General features: G+C 45.5%; 1 protein-coding gene across 1 annotated transcript in view; it reads right to left on the bottom strand.

Moving 5' to 3' along the window:
• The window catches only part of MMP17 (matrix metallopeptidase 17), a 48,342-nt gene that overhangs the window by 15,868 nt on the left and 13,050 nt on the right, over nt 1-19,424 (bottom strand). Inside the window, exons 2-3 of the mRNA XM_021543954.3 lie at nt 5,719-5,851; nt 3,919-4,045 (exon numbers count right to left, since the gene is read on the bottom strand). Coding sequence (XP_021399629.1) covers nt 3,919-4,045; nt 5,719-5,851 — 260 coding nt within the window. The remainder of the gene's footprint in view (nt 1-3,918; nt 4,046-5,718; nt 5,852-19,424) is intronic.

Here is a 19,424-nt window from a genome sequence, read left to right as displayed (position 1 = left end):
TGAGACTCCTTGTACAGAACTCAGATCTTGGGCAAAAGCCTGATGTAAGTAATTGGAGAGAAAGCTCTCTGCTCCAGGCAGCCTCTGCCAGCTTGAGAGGGATGAGGACTGGATTGCTCAGTCCCTCCAGCCACCCCACCAACACTGCCCTAAGCTGTAGGGTCAGTCACATCCCTCTGCAAATCACACTCTGGGACGTCCTGAGGAGTGTCCATCCCTGTGGTGGATGGGGCTGCAGGAGGAAGCATCAGCCACAATGCTGGAACTGGCAGCTGCTGAGCAGGATGTGGAGTTGAGAGACACAACTGGATACCAAGGAGAAAATCCCTGCTCTGCATTTAGTGCTCAGCCAGGCAGCAGCATTGCCATACAGACAAATGAGTGCTGACTCTCACACAGTGCTGCCAGTCCTTCACATGTGTCCCCTGAGTCACCTCCTTTGCTTGACCCATCCCAAACAGACTTTGTATCTAGAATGCTTAAGTGGAGACTAGAGAGGACTGATCTGCCTCTGTTTGCCACCGAAGGGCACCCACATCTATTTTGATTTCTGCGTTCCTTATTGCTTTTAGTCCTCCAAAAGACAAAAGTGGGAGAGTATCAGTGATGGATAAGAAATCAATAGCTCATTAATGAAAGCACTCTTTCACCTTCCCAGTCCTGAAACAACAAACAAATAAAATAAATGCAGAGAACTACCAAACATGGCAAGCTAAGGGGTGCTTGATAAACCCACACTGATTTTTCTTGGAAGGGGAAGGAAGAGGGGATAGTTGAAAGGGTAGATGCTTGCTGCCTTCGTAAAGGTGCTTTTTCAGCTGCCCAGAGCAGCCTTGATCCAGTGCTACCCTGGCAGTGCTTCAGGAAGAAAGCAGCAGGTATTGGAACCCTCCATCATCCCTCTCCCAGCAGTTAGACTATCAGCCAAAAATGTTCCGTTTTTTCGTTCTCCTGCCCTTTATCACACACAGTCACACCCAAGCCACTCTGTCTCCACACACCTCCCTGCTCTCTACCTCAGCTGCTCGGGAAATTACCTGTGGGGGTTTCAGTTGACTGTGACAGGGGCATTACAATAACCTAAGGAAGCTTGACACTGACAGGTGACTGTCTGCCCCCCTTGGGCACCTGTCAGCTCCAGACATGGGGGACAAAGCAGTCTGGGCTTTGGATGGGAGGTCCCCATGGCAGGACGCCACTGATTAAAGGAGGAAAGCAGGAGGATCAGGACCATTGTGGGGATGGAAGCACAGAACTGGGCATTGCAGCGCTTTCCTCTTGATTGCCACCCCTCCACGCTTGAGTAAATCCACACCTGGGCTCAGGCAGTGGCACCTCCCCTCAGGGAATGGCTCAGGACACTCACAGCAATGGTGGGCACTGACTGATTGATGTCACTGCTCCTCTCCCAGTGGGGTCTCCTCTTGCTCTGGCAGCCCATGGCCTGAACATCAGTGTCAAAGACTGTAGCTCTGATGAGATGGCAGAAGAGAGTAGTCCTTAACTACAGACAGATGAAAGCCAGCTCAGTTCAGCATCAAAAGGAAAAAGCTGGACAATTTTAAAAGCTGAGCTTCCATGGCTCCCACTTCCTCAGGGAGCTCGAAGTGTGCAAAGATGGGGCATGGCCCTGCTGCTGCACTTCCCAGGACTGCGGAAAAACAGCAAGCACTGGGAAGAAATGGAGATAGGCCAGCTATGAACTCCCCTTTTGTGGGGTGTAACTAGAAGCAGTAAAACAAAATCAGCAAACATGAGGGGGAAGTGGCTGCGGGCAGCTCCGGCGCTGATGCCGGCAAAGGGAATCCACATCACACCACTCTCTCAGCAGCTGCCTTGGCACCTGGGGAGAGCGCAGGGTAAATAAAATAATAACAAAAATAATCATGTGAAAAGAAAATTTATATGCTGTAATATCCTGGAAACGCTACATGGTGATGAGATACAGAAAACCATCTATTTCTGATACAGTAATGGGATGCTACAAGGCTTTACTGTGAGCTGTGCAGAATGCAGCCTGTATTGTTTTGTTCCTTAGGCCCTCCAGTCCCATGGGTTGGTTGTACTCAAAGGTAAAAAGGTAAATAGGTAAAATACCTATAAAATTTCATTTGTCCAAAACTGCCTTTTCAATCAGTGCTTGTGCCTGTTTTAAGGCCCTCCTTTCCTACAGCTCTGCTTACCTGTTTATTTCAGCCTTTCAATTGTTCAGGTTTTACTTCAACTTTTAAATCTATGTCAGAGTAGCATTTAGTTTTGTTTTCCCCTTTTAAAATCTTCAAACAATGTGTAAAATGTAAGCGAGTAAAACTTTTATGTCTCTACTGAAGACTTTCAGGGCAGTTTCCAAAGAAACAGCTTAATCTCAAGTGTTGGATATAAATACTACATTGGAGTTTCTGTAATGCTATAGTGTTCTGCTGGCAACAACCTACCATTGTAAAATACAGCCCTTTCCTGGACAAAAGACAATATTTTTGAAAGGATCAAAGAATAAAAAGCAGAAATTACTTTGTCAGTAGATGGATTTTTTTTATGCCTGATAAATAGAATATTGTCTAAAATATAACATTGTCCCAAGACCTATGCCCCTTTTTATGGCAATCCTTGCTACAGCATCAGTTTCCAAGGGGGTAGGAGGTGGGGGATATCCCAGGGCTGCATCCACCAGAACAGCCACACCCCATTTCACCTCCACATTTCTCTCCAGCCTAGACTCGGGGATACTGTGTCAGCACATCCAAAGTCCTGATGGCACCTGCAGTGCCAGTTCCCTGACCGTGCTACCCTGCCATGGGATGTCATTCAGGTTTGTCAGGAGCTTCTGGGGTCAGGCTGTGCACAAGCCATGCCCCTACACTGGCTCTGGCACCTCCTAGAACACCAATGCGGGTTTTCTTTTTACACCCAAAGGATTTTCTCCTTTCTGAAATGTGAAGTACTTCCTCTTTCCCCATAAAGTCAGGGCTGGGCAACAGGGAGACAGGTTGAGTTTTTATAACATGGGTCACTTCACAACATGAAGCCATCTACGAACCAAAGTTGTTTCTTACTGAAGCTGAATTACGTTTATCTTATCTAAAAATAAAGTCTCAAAGGCATCCGCTGGAACATAGACCAAATCTCTGCTAAGTTTCAACATGTTTCAAACAGCAACAGCCAATCTGAGATTTGCTACTGCAGTGGGACAAGGACTCTCTCTAGGGGCTATGCCAGGGTCAAAGTAAAACTTATTATTAATACGGAGAACTTTTCATAAAATCCACATGTGTTTTCAGGACGGTATAAGCACCTCATGCTGCACACTGTTCTTAGAGGAAAAATCACTGCAGCACACACTTATTTGAGAAAGGAAAAATGAGTCCCAAAAAGCACAAATCTTGGGGGGACAGGGATCAATTTGCTTGCCAACCCTGACCTGCAGTATATTTCTGAAAGCTGAACCTGAACTTCTGTTCGTCACAGGTGCAGAGGAATCCTGACACTGAGGGAAAAATACTCGCCTGTGGCAAGGATTAGGAGAAAAAAGTGACTTTATTACCCAGAAAATGCTCCTACCCTTGGACTCAGATGGGGCAAGAGAAGAAGCTCCAGGCTTGGCAGCTGCCTGAGAAAGCACAGAACTAATGAACTCAAGAAAAAATATGCTCTAACAACCATTGCAACCCAGCAAAAAGCTCCCAGCTAATTCACCAGCCAAATGTGTATCATTTTCAGCCGCTGCCAAGTGGGTCCAAGAAGTCACTGCTGAGACTGTCAGGAGAAGACTTAAAATAAATAGTCTATGAGGTCTTGGGAGGCCAGAGGGACAAGTTTTAACCAGCACCCTAAAACTCATCTCGAAGCCATATTTAACAAAGGTGACTGTGGAATTGTTCTTTAGCTGCAAGATTTCAGCAGGTATAGATGAATTCCTACCTCCAGGACAAGTTCCTTTTGCTCCACTTGGTGACAGCCTGGGCAAATCGCTTCCTCCTGGACTCTTCAATGGTGAGGTCGGGCAGAGAGCAGCGAGGGGTCTTCATCAGCTCCAGGGTGGCTTCATCTAGGGTTAGAGAAAAAACAAGAAATCATGGGAATGGTGGGTTAAGAAATCCCAGGGGGACAAAGATACAGGAAATGAAGTGCTAAGACTGAACCAGAAGAGCAAAAGTGGATACTGAGGAGTCCACTGGGGCATGGCACCAGCCCCAGCATGTCATGATGACACCCACTATGATGAGACCCCTATTTTCCACTGCTGCTCCCACCACTGGACAGTAATTCCTGCTGGAAGCCCACCTGTGGCCAGCTTTGACTATTTTTTAAAATATATTTTTTCAAATATTCTGTTTTTTTCTCTTTTGATGAATTTCCAAGTATTTCTATGTCAAGGAGAAACACTCACATATAAATAAACTCCATCTCTGTTCAGCTAGGAGCTTATTTGAAGAATGTCCATGCTCCTTCTTATTATCTTTTTTAAATGAATGAAAGCTTGGAGTGCCTATTCTCACCAGCTGAAATGCAGAAAAGTTGTTTCATTCACTAACTTCCCTACTGACTTTACCTCTTAAACTCTGTTTTCATGAACAAACCCACAACTTTGACCTGCCCAGGGCAGCCATCCCTCTCCCTCCCAGCCCCCCCAAGACAGTTTCGAACACCCCCTCTGAAAATATAATTTGAATGGCCACTCCTGTTCCAGGGTCTCCTGCAGCTTGTGATGCAGTGGAAATTATTGCATGTGCTCAATTAAGACCACAGAAAGGAAGTCCCCATGTTGGGAAGCAGCTGTGGCTTCAGGGGCCTAGCAGAGGGATTGCTGGGGTGTTGGGATGGATAGAGACCCGCCTGCTAATTAGCTGCTACTCCTTAATTGTGTCTTGAGCAGCAGAAGCATGCTGGCCCCATGGCAGGAGGGTTACAGAGGGGAGGAGAACAGAGAGGCATCGTTCTGCAGGCCGGGATAATGCTGGCTTTCTCCTTCCCTCAGTGAAGGCTTTGAGAGGAATGACCCCAACCACGTACTGCTTCAGCCTGCCCTTGGACTGCATCCTCCCAGGCAAATGTGCCTGCCGCACAGATGCCACTGCCTGCCTCTGCTGCTGGAGCAAGTGATGGGCTCCTAGCTGGCTGGGCATGACTGGGGAGCACCGGGAGCAGCTGTGGCTCTGTGAGATCCCAGGAGACCCCCAAGGAGCCTCCTGGCTCTATGCACTGTGGGCAGGAGGAAACAGAGTTGGGGCAATGCAACACCATCCTTCTCCCTTCCCTGCCTGCGCCCCAGCAGCAAGGAACCCAATATACCTATGCATACAAATTGTGAGGCTTAATCAGGATTTCAGATCTATTCAATTTGATGCTGCAAGTAAAGCTTTGAACAGGACAACTTTCTCTCTTTTTTCCCCTTGTCTTTTTAAATTCTTTTTGTTGGTTTACTTTTTTTTTGGAACACACCAAGAGCTATTTTAATCACACTGAGCACCCCAAGGGTCTGTGGGTCTGCTGAAATAATTGCTTGCCTCAGGTTCTTGAAAACACAAGGCAACAGAACACCTGAGCCATGTAATTACTCTTACAGCTGCAAACTGGGCCATATGCTCTACCCACAGTGGAGCTTTTCCTGCTGCTGCTGCTCCAGAACACAACAGCAAGTCCCTTCTCCCTCATGGACCTGCAAGAAGCCATCCCTGCCTCGCTCTGCACCAAGGAGAGGAGGAATCATGAGCCACTGACCTAGGACTCCTGTGGCCTTAAGCCCCCCGAACCTCTGCATGGCAGTGATGGCCTTGGTGAGCTCCTCCTGCGTTTGCAGCTGCCCCGTGACTGGGTCCGGAGGAGGCAGATACCCAAATTTTGTCAGCCAGTCCTGTAAAACAAGGCGAAGGGGAAATGAGAAAAAGAAATGAAGGAAATATAGACACAGCGAATGATGCTCTGAAGGTCCTCTCCCTTCAATACGCCCTGATAGTTTGAGGTCATTAGCTCAATGGTTAGATTTGATGATGTCAAGACTATTTTCCAACTTAAATGATTGTGGGGGTGGCTCGTTTTACCTTGCTCGGCTCATCCCCCTGGACGCAGCATCTCACAATGGGATGATGTAATTTTATCAGTCATGCAGTGAGATTCAATGTCCCATTAGTGGAAGAGAGAAAGAAACCTGCTCCACCTGGTTTTACAAGGTGGCTTAATTAACAGACGATAACTGCTCTACCTCTAAGAGATAGCAACAGAATACACACCCCCAGCCACATCTTGCATTTACAACCAAAAACACTTGACCTTCACAACACAGTGCCACACAGTCATCCAAGACCTGAGGCAGATGACCTCAGCATTGACACAAAACAGCCCTTTTCTCCAACATTTCCACACTCCCTGGTTTAATCATCTTCCTGACAGTTGACATAAAGTATTTACAGCCAGGTACAGGTCTCTACCACCAGAAAGCAGCAGGGACCTGTGGAACCCCTGGACGTCCCTCTTTCCCAAAGCCTAGGCAAGCACAGCCATGTGCCAGTGGTCCCCTTGCCACAAGCATCTCATTAAACCCAAACCCACTGTTCAATTGGAATTTGTCTCTCAAAGGACACTATACGTTTATGAAGATTTTTTCTCTTCTGAGGCTAAAATTGATGGGAGAAAATGCTATACATCTCCTTCTTACAACTGCTTTTTAAAGTGAATTACTTTTCTAAATCCTTTCTTACCTTCCTTCTCTCTCCTTCCATTCCCTTGGCAGAAGGATGAGCAAGGAATAGCAATACTGCACACAGGGGATGCCATAAACACCTGCTCTCTGTTTTCTTTATCTGTATCAAACATTAATCTGTTGAGCCTCTTGAAGACTGATATTGATCCACTGCAGCCAATAAACCACAAATTGATAGTAGCCAGATTAGTCCTAGAAGCCAGTAGCTACTTATCAGTACATTCTGAATGTCTCATAGTTTGGTGTCACCTGCAACAGCCACCCTGAATACCACAGAACCCCCAGCCCCTCACTCCAAAGTCCAATTAAACAGATTCATGCTTACAGAGCTTTATGACAGATCTCCCTAGGCTTGGCATGACTCTCTACCGGGGAGCATGGCCTGCTGTGCTGGGTTTCTCACTAGCATTTCACTTCCCTCCCAACCCTCCTTCACAGTTGCCTTATTTCAGTGGGATGGTGTGCTCAGGAAACAGCCTATCTGGCCATTTCTTGTTGATTAATGCAACTCCATTAGCCACCACCTTGCTGGGAATGTGTGCATCGTCACAGCCCTTCCCTGCCATCGGGCTGATGGCCAGGTGCAGTACTGTCCCCTCTACTACCCTGCTGTTTTTTGTCCCTTTGCATAGCCAAGCTATTTGTGACAGAAATTAGAGATACAATTCATCTTTGATTCTTTGTGAGAAATTGCCTGTGACATGGAGGTCGGCAGCGGGCCCATCAATTGCGGAGGATGGTGGAGTTTAATTTGGTTTCTTCCCTTGCCATAAAGACTGTCATTTATCCTCTAATGCCACACCAGAAATAGGCACAACTCGACTGTCTGTGGGGGCTCCTGGGGATGGAGGTGGCAGCAAAAGGCTGGGGAAAGCAACAGAAGAGGGATATTCAACAAAAGTTGCGCGGGTCTTCTTTCCTTTCTAACCCCAGGGGACAGAGAAAGCACAGATATGAACGACACCCCACAGCAAATCAGGGGCCCTCTACATAAAAGATGGAATGAGTGGTCAGAGATCACAAATCCTGCACTTGATCTACCTTGCAAGCACTGATTTCCCTTCATGTGATTTTTCATCTGGACCATCAAGTTTATGCTGCTTTACTCAGATGCTCCTTAGTTTTACAGACCTCTGTGATCCTGCTCGCGTTCAGCTCTTTTCCATGTAGGAGTTTTGACTGGTTTCCTCTCTCTCTTGTAAGCAAAGCTGATTCATAACATTGAATTTTAACATTCCACCTTTGCTGTGGCAGAAAATTTCATGAGGGAGACCAAAGATGGCTTGGAGATGAGAAAGAACAGCAGAAATTGTCTGGCCAATTATCTGTGTGCCCCATGAACACTTCTCAGATATTTTCTTGTCCTTAATAATGACAAAGGCTACATTTACATACTTCGATAAATAAGAATATGAAAACATTTTCCATTGAGATAGCTTCAACACATCCCCTTCTTATTTCCACCTTAATAAAAAAGAACTTTTTTTGCCAACTCTCACTAGCTTAAAATGTTTAAATGAAATAGTGATTTCAGCTGAAAGCTAAAATTCTGTGAACATATTTCTTGCCTGAGCTGGCACTATAAAAACTTTCCTTTAAAAGTGTGTTGTGCTGAATGAATTGACCTACTCCCACAAGAAGATTCAGCTTCAACAACTATTTCAAAAGTAAAAAAAATGCTTCATCAAAAATGTGGGAACTCAAAATGTCTCTCAGACATTTTTAGAGGTTCCAGGCCTTGGTCAGAAGCATTCTAGACCCTGGCAGACAGCTGAAAAACAACTGTGATTTTGAGTTTGAGCCATGGAATGAATTACCAACTTTGGAGGTGGAACAAGCAATCACAAAAGGTTAGATAGTATAGTATAAGTAGTTACAAAGTAGAGGGGAAATTTTTTTAGTATTGTACAGGGGGGTTTTAGCACATGTACAGGGGGGTTTTCACTTTGTACATGAGGGTCAGAAGTTCTAAGATGGAGGAAAGTGGGCTGATCCCATCCTTCTTCCTTCTTCTTCCTTACCTCCATGTTCTTGGTGATGTTGGCACTCATAGATTGGTTTAGAGTAGAAAAACACTTGGCAACGTAGGTAGTAGGTATTGGGGAATAATTGTAAACATGTTATACGTAATATATCTTATAAAAGATAGCAGCAACCCTGGGCGGAGAGAGAGACGAAGAAGACAGCAGATAGAGAGGATGTCAGGGTGTGTGTGTGCCTCTACCCAGGCCACTGATCAAATAGCTGCAGTCCAAGAACATAATCTGTTAGATAACTAGCAATAAACTGCCTTGAGACCGAACAGCTAAGCCTGCGGAGTTTTTCTTTGGAAGCACGGGTTGGAGGAGGAATTTCACCACCACATGTGGCCCCAAAACAAGGCTGGGGTTCCCACACAAAAAAATCAGATTAATGCCATGTCTAACCATCTTCCAGCTCTGAGAGGAGCTGGGAACAAGTGAGGCTGCACTACATGACTCATGCTATGCCCCACAGTAGGTACCTTGGTCTGAGGCTCACATGATCCTGGCTCAATTTTTGTGGGAATCATCACCAGCAAAGATGGGTCTGGAAGCCATGTCCAGAATGAATCTTCTGATCCAGCTCCACCACTGAGCAATACAGAATGAAAGGCGCCACACTGGCTCAGGTCCAGGAAAAAAAATAAAAGAAAAAGGAAGACCACAAAGGCAGAACTGCATGCCTGACAGAGAGGTCCAAAACCACCCACCCATCTGCCCCTCCTCTCTGCCAGCTAAACACAGATGTCAGCAAGAGCTACAAACCACAGCTAGGATGTTTATGGACAAAACAATGTCCCTTCTAAGGGCTGGAGGGCCTCCTTGCCCCATTCCAGATCGTGGGACTTGCACCGTGTCCTCGGCAGTGGGAAAAAGCAGCTGCAGCTGTCTCAGGACAGTGGTACTAGGAAAAGAGAAAAAAATGAAAAAGAAAGAAATTTTTCCATTTACCCCTGGTTTCATGGTTTAATTTTACCATCCTACCAAGGGTGGTATGCAATGAAAGATTTCCAAAGTCTTAAACCAACTGCTCCAAACCAGAGTCTGCCTTTGCAAAGGGACCCTGTTAGCAATGCCACAGTGTTGTTCCTTCACGGAGCAGCTCCACATGTGTGTTTGGAGACAGATTACTCACTTGGCTGGCAAAAAATAAACTCTATTTTTTTTCTCATCTGGGTTCCCATCCATAATGGGGAAAAGCCTGCTTATTGCCTTAAAAAAAATGTTTAACAGAATTCAAAACTACAGATATTTTTCACTTTTATTTTTCCCATTTGGAGAAGCACAAAGTTAAGAAAAATGGTAATGCAGTCCTCCCCTCTACAAACAAGCTCTGCTTCTATTTTGGACCATTTTTTTTGCTCCTAAAGCCACTTGAATGAAATACCAGGTAGCAGCCAGGGACTGGAGTCTTCCAGGGTCAAGCGATCACCCAGAGGAAAGCGCTGGCTCCCACAGTAGTGAGGCCTCTGGTATTACTTATGCAGAGATAATTTTCATATTAAAATGGCAATTTTATTTCTTTCATCTCTCCACTTCCTTTGTATCAATATGCTTTTGTTATAGAACCTACTTACCTGCTCCATTTTAAAATAGACGTAGATATTGCCCTTCTTTTATGGAAGATTTATGAGCTCTGTAGGTCTGCTTTTACAAATATTAATATTATATAAGATGATGGGCTTATTCAGCTGCCAGAGGCAAAAGAAAGACTCAGTCAGCAAGTTTTCTTCCTGATGATTTCTTTTTAAGGATGGTAGGTTGGCATTTACAAGAAGACAAACCAGTTCAGGATAACAAGGAGAGGATAAACAGGATAAACAGCAAAACAGAAATCAGGATAAGGAAGAAAATTATACTCAAGCTGGCTCCACAATTCTGCCTGCTCTTGAAGTATTAAAATGACCATCTATCTAAAGCTTAACCCCAAACAATGAGGATGTTTTTCTCTTGGAGAAAAACAGCCTTAATCCTGTAGAGGTCATAACATTCCCTTTGCTCAGGGACGGAGATTGTTATCCTCAGTGTACCCAGCCTGTTGCCAAGCCGAGAGAAGAGCAGAGCTTTTCCACAGTCCCTTGCTCCTTGGCAGATTCCTGAATGGACCCTGAGCTTTGCACCACTGTGTCAGACTGTCTCCATATGTGTCCCATCAAAGCTGAACAAAGAAACTGGGGTAACTGGGGTTAAATTGAGGACACTGCTGGCAGGGGTACAAGCAGCACCCTCTGTGCACTGCATGACAGTGCTCCATGTCATGGCCACCAACATTTCTCCAGGCATCTCTTTGCAGCCAGTGACTAACACACCTCCAAAGCCAATCTGGATGTGCAAAATGCACTGAGAAGATCCTAGTATGTCACAATCTCCAAATCTTTGGGGCAGTCCAAAGCTTGAGCAGAGGCAAGTTGTTTTCCATTGAAAAGATCCCTTTTATTAATAGTCTTTGAAAAGCTTTACCAAACTGCACCTTTTCTCATTAATGAAGTGACAAGTTGGGTTTATTAATTTAAAAAGGGTGTTGTTATGGCTGGGAGGTTAAACTGTTACCCTGACCTGAATATGGCCCTTGGCTTTCTGGCAGGGGCACCCTGCTCCCTAACCACTGCGCCCCATGCCCCAGGCTGCAGCAGGAGCACAAACCACCCCATGGCTCATCTCCTGCCACCCCACCACTCTTCTCCATGGCTCATCTCCTGCCTTCCATGCTGGACAACCACAGAAAAACAGGCTTTGTTTCAGTGGAGTCGCCCAGGGGAAAGAGGATTTTGAAAGTTCCCTTTCCTGCCAGAAGTCCCGTTATACCCTGCAACCACACGTGCAAGGGAAGAAAATCCAAACACAATATTCAACAAAATTAATGACCCAGCTTAGTAAAATAAAGCTACAACTCAAACATCTGGAACTAATTTCCAAATTACACTTTGTTTTATTTCTGCAGCTACCATTAAGTAGGGTGGAAGCTTTTAAAATAATAATAATAATAATAATAATAATAATAATAATAATAATAATAATAATAATAAAAATCCCCAACACCACAAGCTAGATTAAAGGAAATTGCTTCGAGCTGTTTGAGGTTTTATTCAAAGCTATCAAAGGTTTACAGTATTACAATTTTTACCGTCATTTTTCTGAGATCAAAAGACCCCAGGAATAACACCCGTTGATTAGAGCAACACATATGGTGCTGCAATACTCAGAGGAGCACATTCCTGCAATGGAACGGCCCCCGGGCCCCACATAGCCAGCACTTCCTTTCCAAAGGTTGCCACACACCTCTCTAATGAGCTATTGCTTGCACACACACAATCAGCTGATTAATTCGTTAGGAGAAAAAACCTGCAGTTTGGATTACAACCAGGATTTTGGCTGATGCCACTGCTGAACTGCGGGACCAGTTTCATTAGCTGCCATCAGAGGAGTTGCTTGAATCTAAACAGCTCTCTTTAATTTGAGTAACCATTGTGCACGGAATCCAGAGTGGAAGTTAATGCAGCTGCTAATGACTTCATCTCCCTAACCCTTGCTTTAAATATTCCATTAGTGGAACAGCCAGCAACTGGATGCTAACGTGGCTGCCTGTGGGCCCTGTCAGATGCGGTCAGGTCTAGAACGTAACTTAAGGTTCATTAGAACAGCTCTGCTCATGTTACCATTCTCCTGGGTGTCAGGGGGAGGATGTCCTTCGCCTGGCAAAGTGGGCACAGAAGAGGGCTGTGGTGACTTGGAGACAAGCTTCATCCACCATGAAAGAGCTGTTACACAAGGTGTAAGCATCTCTTTGGTTGGATGGATACCCAGAGCCTTCCCAGAATCACAGACTTAATCAAGAGATGTTGCAGAAGCAGAAGGCTTCATGTGCAAGTACAAACACGTCCGCAAAAGGCATCCTTTGATGGATGGCAGGACGAAGAGGGAGGAACAGAAGAAAATCTATTCAAATTGCTCTGAAACAATTTAATCTGACTAAAAGCTATAACCACAAAGGCAGCAGTGGGCAGATGCCCACAGTAACCCCAGCAGGGCCCGCTGTAATGGATTTTTTGTTTGCTCTGTGTCTAAATGAGCACATTGTATGCCATCATCTTGTACTAAAAGGATTAAAGCAGCTTCCCAGCTCTCAGGGCATGAACAACACATATGACAGCTTGGGGGCCATGCAGTGGGATGCTGGGATGGGCAGCCACCATCAGATCACCCCCAAAGCCTGGTATGTGGGAAGGCAGGCTGCAAGGTGGGTTAGGAAGTGCAAGGAGAAGGCAGGAAGAAAGCATGGCTCATCCTCATAACGACATCACAGACTACTTGGTAAGAGAATGCAAGTGTCACCCAAAAACAGAGAGACCCTAGAGCAGATCTGGCTGAATAGAAAACTGCAGCAGTCACTTGCATTCCAGGGATTACTAAACCCAAGAGAGGTCCAAGAAGGAACTGGTGCTGGGATAAGCCTAATCCTCATGGATGCTACCAAGACTGTGTAAGCCCACCACCTCCTGATGTCTTCCAACACCCAGGGCCTTCAGCAGGCAGGGGCAGGCACATTGCAAGAGCCTGGGATCTTCCCATGGCATGCTGTGCCATCCAGGATCATCACTGGTGCAGTTATTCCCCCACCAGCAACAGCCCATATGCAGCATTCGCATCCCACTTGGCTAGCCAAGCGCTCCAGGGCGACGCTGCCCACAAAGCCACAACGATTCCCCCTGAGGACCAGATACTGTCACATAGGCATGTGGCTCCTTGCTCCCTTGCCTTTGCATCCACCACACCCATCCTCTCGCCTGTGCCCAGAAGACTAGAGATGATCCCTCCCAACTTGAGCATCCCAAGCAAAGCATTTCCAACAATAAATCCTCCACTATAGCAAACTGAAACTATTAGGGGAAAGCAAGCAAAGTCTTTGGACAAGAAAAGTTCAAAACAACTTTAGGCAGAGTAAATTCAAGACATATTTGATCTGAACAACAAGAAAAATAATTTAAGTGTGTGACTTCAGCCTCCTTTTGCTGCTGGAGCCTCCACTTGCTCCCTGCACACAGGCCCAGCAAACAGGACTGAGCACCCTCCTGGCCAATGCAGGCAGGATCTGGGCATGCATCAGCCATCACAACACCAGGGACCTGAGGACAGCAGAAGTAAAGCCAAAATTCCTTACTACTTCGGCAGGTGAAACTGCAGGGAGTCAGGCAGTGGGTATATGAGGAGCATCCAGGGACAGGAGTCCTCCTGAGAGCCCCAATGAGTAAGTGCGTTTTAATGTTACGTAGGGGTGAACTTTACAGCAAGGCTCCCTCAGACACACATCTTGTAAGGGAAGGTTAAAGCTTAAATTATTCTCTGTGAACACAAAGGTTCACAAGTCTTTTATGTATCTTGACATACTGGAAGATGGATGTGCAGCCCTGCACAGGGTCTGGCACTGGCAGGACTTTGGGCCTCAAGGGAAAATAGCAAGTTTGCAGGAAATTATATTTCTTTGTATTTACACACTTACCACAGTGCTGGCTCCATCTTGGACCAGCTAGAGAAGTGGTGAAACCACATTTTTTTAAATTAAAGAACTAGCTATTATGTTATTCAAGCTCATTTTGTGGCTTTTCTGGCCATGACTCTCCAAGGCACCCAGAGCAAATCAAAGCAGTATTCTCAGGCACTGCCTTTCCCTGTCCTCTTGGTTTGTTAGGAAGGACTGGGCAGGTCCAGTGTGCCAGATGCTCCCTGGGGCTCTGTACCCAAGGAAGGCACCTGTGGGGCCATGATCCCTCCCTCACCACTCACAGAAAACCTGCCCCACAAGAGGAGGACATTGCATTTTCCATTACAGGTACAGGATGCTCCAGACTAGTGTTTAAGGAGGTTTTTGGTCCAGCTTCTTCCAACAGTCACTGCCTGCACATCAACTACATGCCTGCAGGGAGAGCTCCCTATCCTAAGAAAATTACTCCCAGTCTAGCCTCCTGTAGTTCAGTGTCTGAGCTCTACATCATGCCAAGAAAGAGACATGGAGAAAAGATTTACTGCTTCTCATAAGGGGATGTCTGAACCACTTAGTGCACCCTCAGAAGGCTCTGAGCATCTTGACACCTGAAACAGGAACACACTAGTGAAGTGATATGATAAAAACAGCTTATTGAGCAAATTGAAGACTCTTTCTGCCTTGTCATATGATGTCCCACTCTCCAAGCCCAGAAATTGGGGAAAAGGGGGAAGACAGGACCACTGTCCTCAAGGGACCAGCCAGGGCCCTACTCAGGGCAGCTCTGCAGCATCATTAGCAACAGCAGAAGCCAAACTCGGGGAAGATTTGGGGGCTGATTACTCAGCCCAACAAGTTAGTTGAGATGCTGAAGCAGCTACATAAAGAAGACACAGTAATGTACAATTTTAATTATGCATATAATGGCTTTATCCTTTTGTTATCTTATTTCATTATCGAAAACCTTTTCGCACATATACATTTTTATTCTCAAATCCAGTCACCAACAGAAATAACTGTAAATAATTTAATGCACAACAAAGCACCAATTCTCCTAAAAGCAGCAGTCCTGGAATGAGGCCACTGAAAACTCTCAGCATCTGATACTTTAATGTCATACCATTGGTATTGCACCCAGAGGGTAGCAATATACAGCTCCTCCAAGCTATACAGGCTCATTTAGAGGCTGCAGCTGAGGAGCTTGTACAAGAAAAACATCTCTTGGTGATCATCAAAATAAAAGAGAAGTCTTTGGCATGCACCAAGGCAAGGAGAGCCTGCCACCGAGTTTGTAACACCTGCTTGTGAGCTGCACAGAAAGGAAAGAAATCTCCAGCTGCAGAGTCCTCTCTGCCCTGGAGACCCATAACCAGCTACAAAGATTGGGGTGGGCAGGAACATTCCCCTATCAAAGCCCTTTGGCACCACAACACCGTATTTAGGATGGAGAAGTTTTTACAGCACATCAAACGACACCAACCAAAGAAGTTTTCGAGTACTGAGAGCAGCTGCTTAGTACCAGCATCCCTGCAAAATAAACTCAGGAGACCCTCACTTCCAGCTGTTCTTGGAGGAAACACTGCTAGTCATCCTCACCCACAATCAGTGTTTGCTTAACAGACAAATTTTTCTAATTATGTTTGTCAGCTTTGCTAATTACACAAGATATGAAGCACAGCACCTTAATTTTTCATGTATCTGCCTCCTTGTTTTTCCTTCCAATAGAATGAAATTAAAACCAAATTCATCCATATAGCCTCTACCCCAGTGGAAGTCAGACTTTCACCACAGGTAACCACACAGCTAGGCTTTCACCTCTTACTTTTTCATTGCATTTATTCCTTCCAGTGAAGCTGCATTAAAAATGTACATACCTGGAGATGGAAGTCTGTGCTGTGTTTTCTTGGGTTATTTTCCTCTCTCTTGGTCCTGCCATAGTGAGCATTTGTGTCTAAAGCCCAGTGAGGTCAATGGGAATAAGCAGGTGCTTAAGTCTTATGCATGTGACTAAATTAGCTGTTATCAAAGAAAGTGCATATTTTATTTATTGCTGAATCGAGCTACCAAACTGGATCAGCCCAGTTGCCATTACAAAGAACCTTTTTACTTCTCCATCACTGAGGCAAGACCTCCTTAAACTGATAATTTTTGCATTGCTCTGTGGAAGGAGAGAGATGTGGAGAGCTTCCCTGAGTCGCTGCTACCACCAACCCTTCCCCTAGACCTCAGTGCTCTATCTTGGGCTCAGGTAAGGGGCAGATGTAATAGGAGCTGCTCAGACAGCTCTGTAATTGGAGGTAGTGGGAGATAAGTGCATCCCCCTGCTGTGGGATCACTCTGGATTTGTTGCTTTTCTATGTGTGGTGCAAGGAGCATGGGCAAGCAAGCCTTCTGCTCTACAATAAGATGAAAAATTAGGACATATTCCAAAGTACCATTGGGTTTTGCCAGTGATGCTAATGAAACCACAGCTGGTGTTAAACAGAGTGTGGAAAACAGTCTAAACTGGTAATGCAACATGGTGACAAAACATTTGCAGCTAGTGGTGTCAAGCTGCAGGCAAAACTTCATCTGAATGACCACCTGGATGATGAGTTGCCTCCAAGTCTCTCCCACAAACCTAGAGCATTTGCTAATGTTGGTAAGGGGGAATGCTCTGGATCACCCTGGCTCTGCCTGTGCCAGCCTGCTCCATGATGACCCAATTCTACATCCTGTAGGCAGGATCCTGCTCTAGGTGCTGTGGGCAGGCTCCGCCCTTACCTGCTGAAAATTCCTGGCCCCAAAAAACAAAGGGATGGCTGGTTTTGCCAAGAATATCCCAAATCACAGCCCCCATCTTTCCAGTCCCATTTATACCAAACTAGGAGGTGTTGCTGCAGGGTTGATTCCTGGTTTTGGAATCTGCAGGACTTTCAAGCAAAGGTCCCATGGCTGTGGCAGGCACTGCTCTCTGCTCTTCTCTCTGCTTTTCTCTGATGTGGCAGCAAATAGGAGCAAACAGCCTCCACAAAGGGACTTTATCTTTGCTGGCAGGAAACCATGAAGATTAGAAGGCAGCAAGGGAAATTTGTGCTGTCAAAATCAAAGCCGCAGTAATTAACCAGGCATTTCTTCTTCTGTCCTGGGGAGGTGACTGGCAGAGCTGTAGTTGTAAGCAGGGACACTAGGGACTGCATACATACAACAGGAAATCTCAACCCACTCCACAACACACTGTCCCAGACCCAGGGCTGTGGCTGGTGCCAGGAGCAGGGTCACCAGGCTGCTGAGCCCTGTCCCACTCCTATGTACCAATGCAGTTTGAGGACCCTCACCCTGCTGTTCAAAGTTCATCTTCACCTTGCAACTCAAAACTCACCCTTTCTTTCTTCAAACCTAAGAAAATCTCCCAGAAAGAAGATGTGGGGGAAGAAAAGGAGCAGCTTGTAGAGCACTTCACAGTCTGATGTGTAAAAGCCAATTACCCAAAATAGAGGTGAATCAATGGAAAAGGCCCTTGGGTGTGGAGGTAGGCAGTAGCTGGTCTTTCCCACAGCCTGGATCAATGCTGCTCTGTGCTAGCATCTGCTCACCAGATTTCTGCTTGTTCCAGTGATGGGCTGCCAAGGTGTTAAAGTCAAATCATTCAAATTGCTCACAGACTGAAAGATACTCAAGAATAAAAATTACACCTTGACCCAGGTGGGTCATTTTGCAGCAATTATCACCAATTTCTATGGTGGAAGATTGTAAGAGTTCAGAGGAGAATAATAGTCTCGTCCTTTCTTCACCTTGCATACAAATGAAAAACAAAAGTGATCTTCTTGCTCTTGACATAACCATGCTTTAAAGAGCTTTACAAACATCCATTTCCTCATTTGAGCTCACACAGAAGACATGTTATCTCTTTTAAATATGACTTCTCCTTGGCAGTGCACAGTCTATTCTGTATCTGTAACACTTTAAGAAGCCAACAAGTGGTTATTTGCAAAACTGATGGTAGGAGATGGATATAATCTATTATAAACCTCAGCAAAATTGGCCAATTTCATGAGGTTTGAACATACAGCCAAATGAATCAAGTCACACACAGATGATGAAATGTGAAATACAGCCCCCTGAGCTCTCCACTCACATAGGAATGATCCGGAAAACATCCAACCATATCAAGGAATAGTGAGGAGAGAAAACATTATTATTATTATTATTATTATTATTAAGCAGTGAACAGTTTCCAACATACAATGGTTTCTCAAGCACTGATTCTCTCCCTATCAGAGCTTCTCTGTCTCATGAGTTCCACTTCAGGTTGGCTTTCTATCATTGCCACGCTCTACTCTTCCAGTAATGAAGGCCAAGGAAATTGGTAGTGATATCTTTGGGCTCTCACCCACTCACTTCTGCCTCTTTTGCAGTGGGGCTGGATCCAACCCTTTCTTCCCAGATGCTTTGGCTACCTTTTGCCTTTCTCTGTTGCCTTCCGCACAGGTACTGGCACCACAGGTTCCAGCCTCCAGGAAAGCTGGTCCTGTTCTGCTTGGAAACAACTTCACTCTTTACAGGAGAAAGAAACCAGGAAAAGGCATTTCCTTCAATATCTAAATTACGGATTCCTCTGACTTACTTGATATTGTTTGTGAGGTCTTGTATTCAGTCATTTGGAGACTGTTTATTGCCTCATTTTCCCCTTTATTTTTTAATGGCTGAAATCTGCTTCAGCAGAGAATGAGGAAAAATTATCCATTCCCAGGCAAAACTGCCTGGAGCTGGCTGTGGCTTCCTTCTTTGCTAAAGATAGGGCATCAGACACTGAATGCGCCTTCTGGTGTAGATCACTGGGTTGGGTCAAGGACATCAGCAGAATAAGGCCATGCTGTGCTGGTGCTATGAGGGAGCTGCTCACTGGATCTGGATGCATTGTTTTTGAGGGTGCAGACAGTAACCTCTCTCCTATGGACACCTTCTCTCAGGTATCTGCACTCAGCGAGGACTTTCAACAGTGACAAATACAGCACACATGGAACTGGATTGAGCATTTCCTTGCTCCTGGGACAGGCAGCATCTGACAGGTGCCAGTGGCTGTGCAAATCCAGGGAAGGCTGGATGTGTCAGGAAGGCAAACAGGCTGAGATAAGAAGACAAATGGTTCTGGGGGAAGTATGATGACCTCCCCAGCAGTGTTAGGAAACATTTCTCAAATGTCATTAGGTTGTCATAGGAAGAAGCCATTAGCTGTTTCTCTGCT

The sequence above is a fragment of the Lonchura striata genome, chromosome 15, assembly GCF_050655825.1.
Source record: "Lonchura striata isolate lonStrDom1 chromosome 15, ASM5065582v1, whole genome shotgun sequence".
In the NCBI taxonomy this organism is placed as follows: Eukaryota; Metazoa; Chordata; class Aves; order Passeriformes; family Estrildidae; genus Lonchura; species Lonchura striata.
Note: the sequence above shows the minus strand (reverse complement) of the source record. Positions and strands in the feature narration are given on the sequence as shown.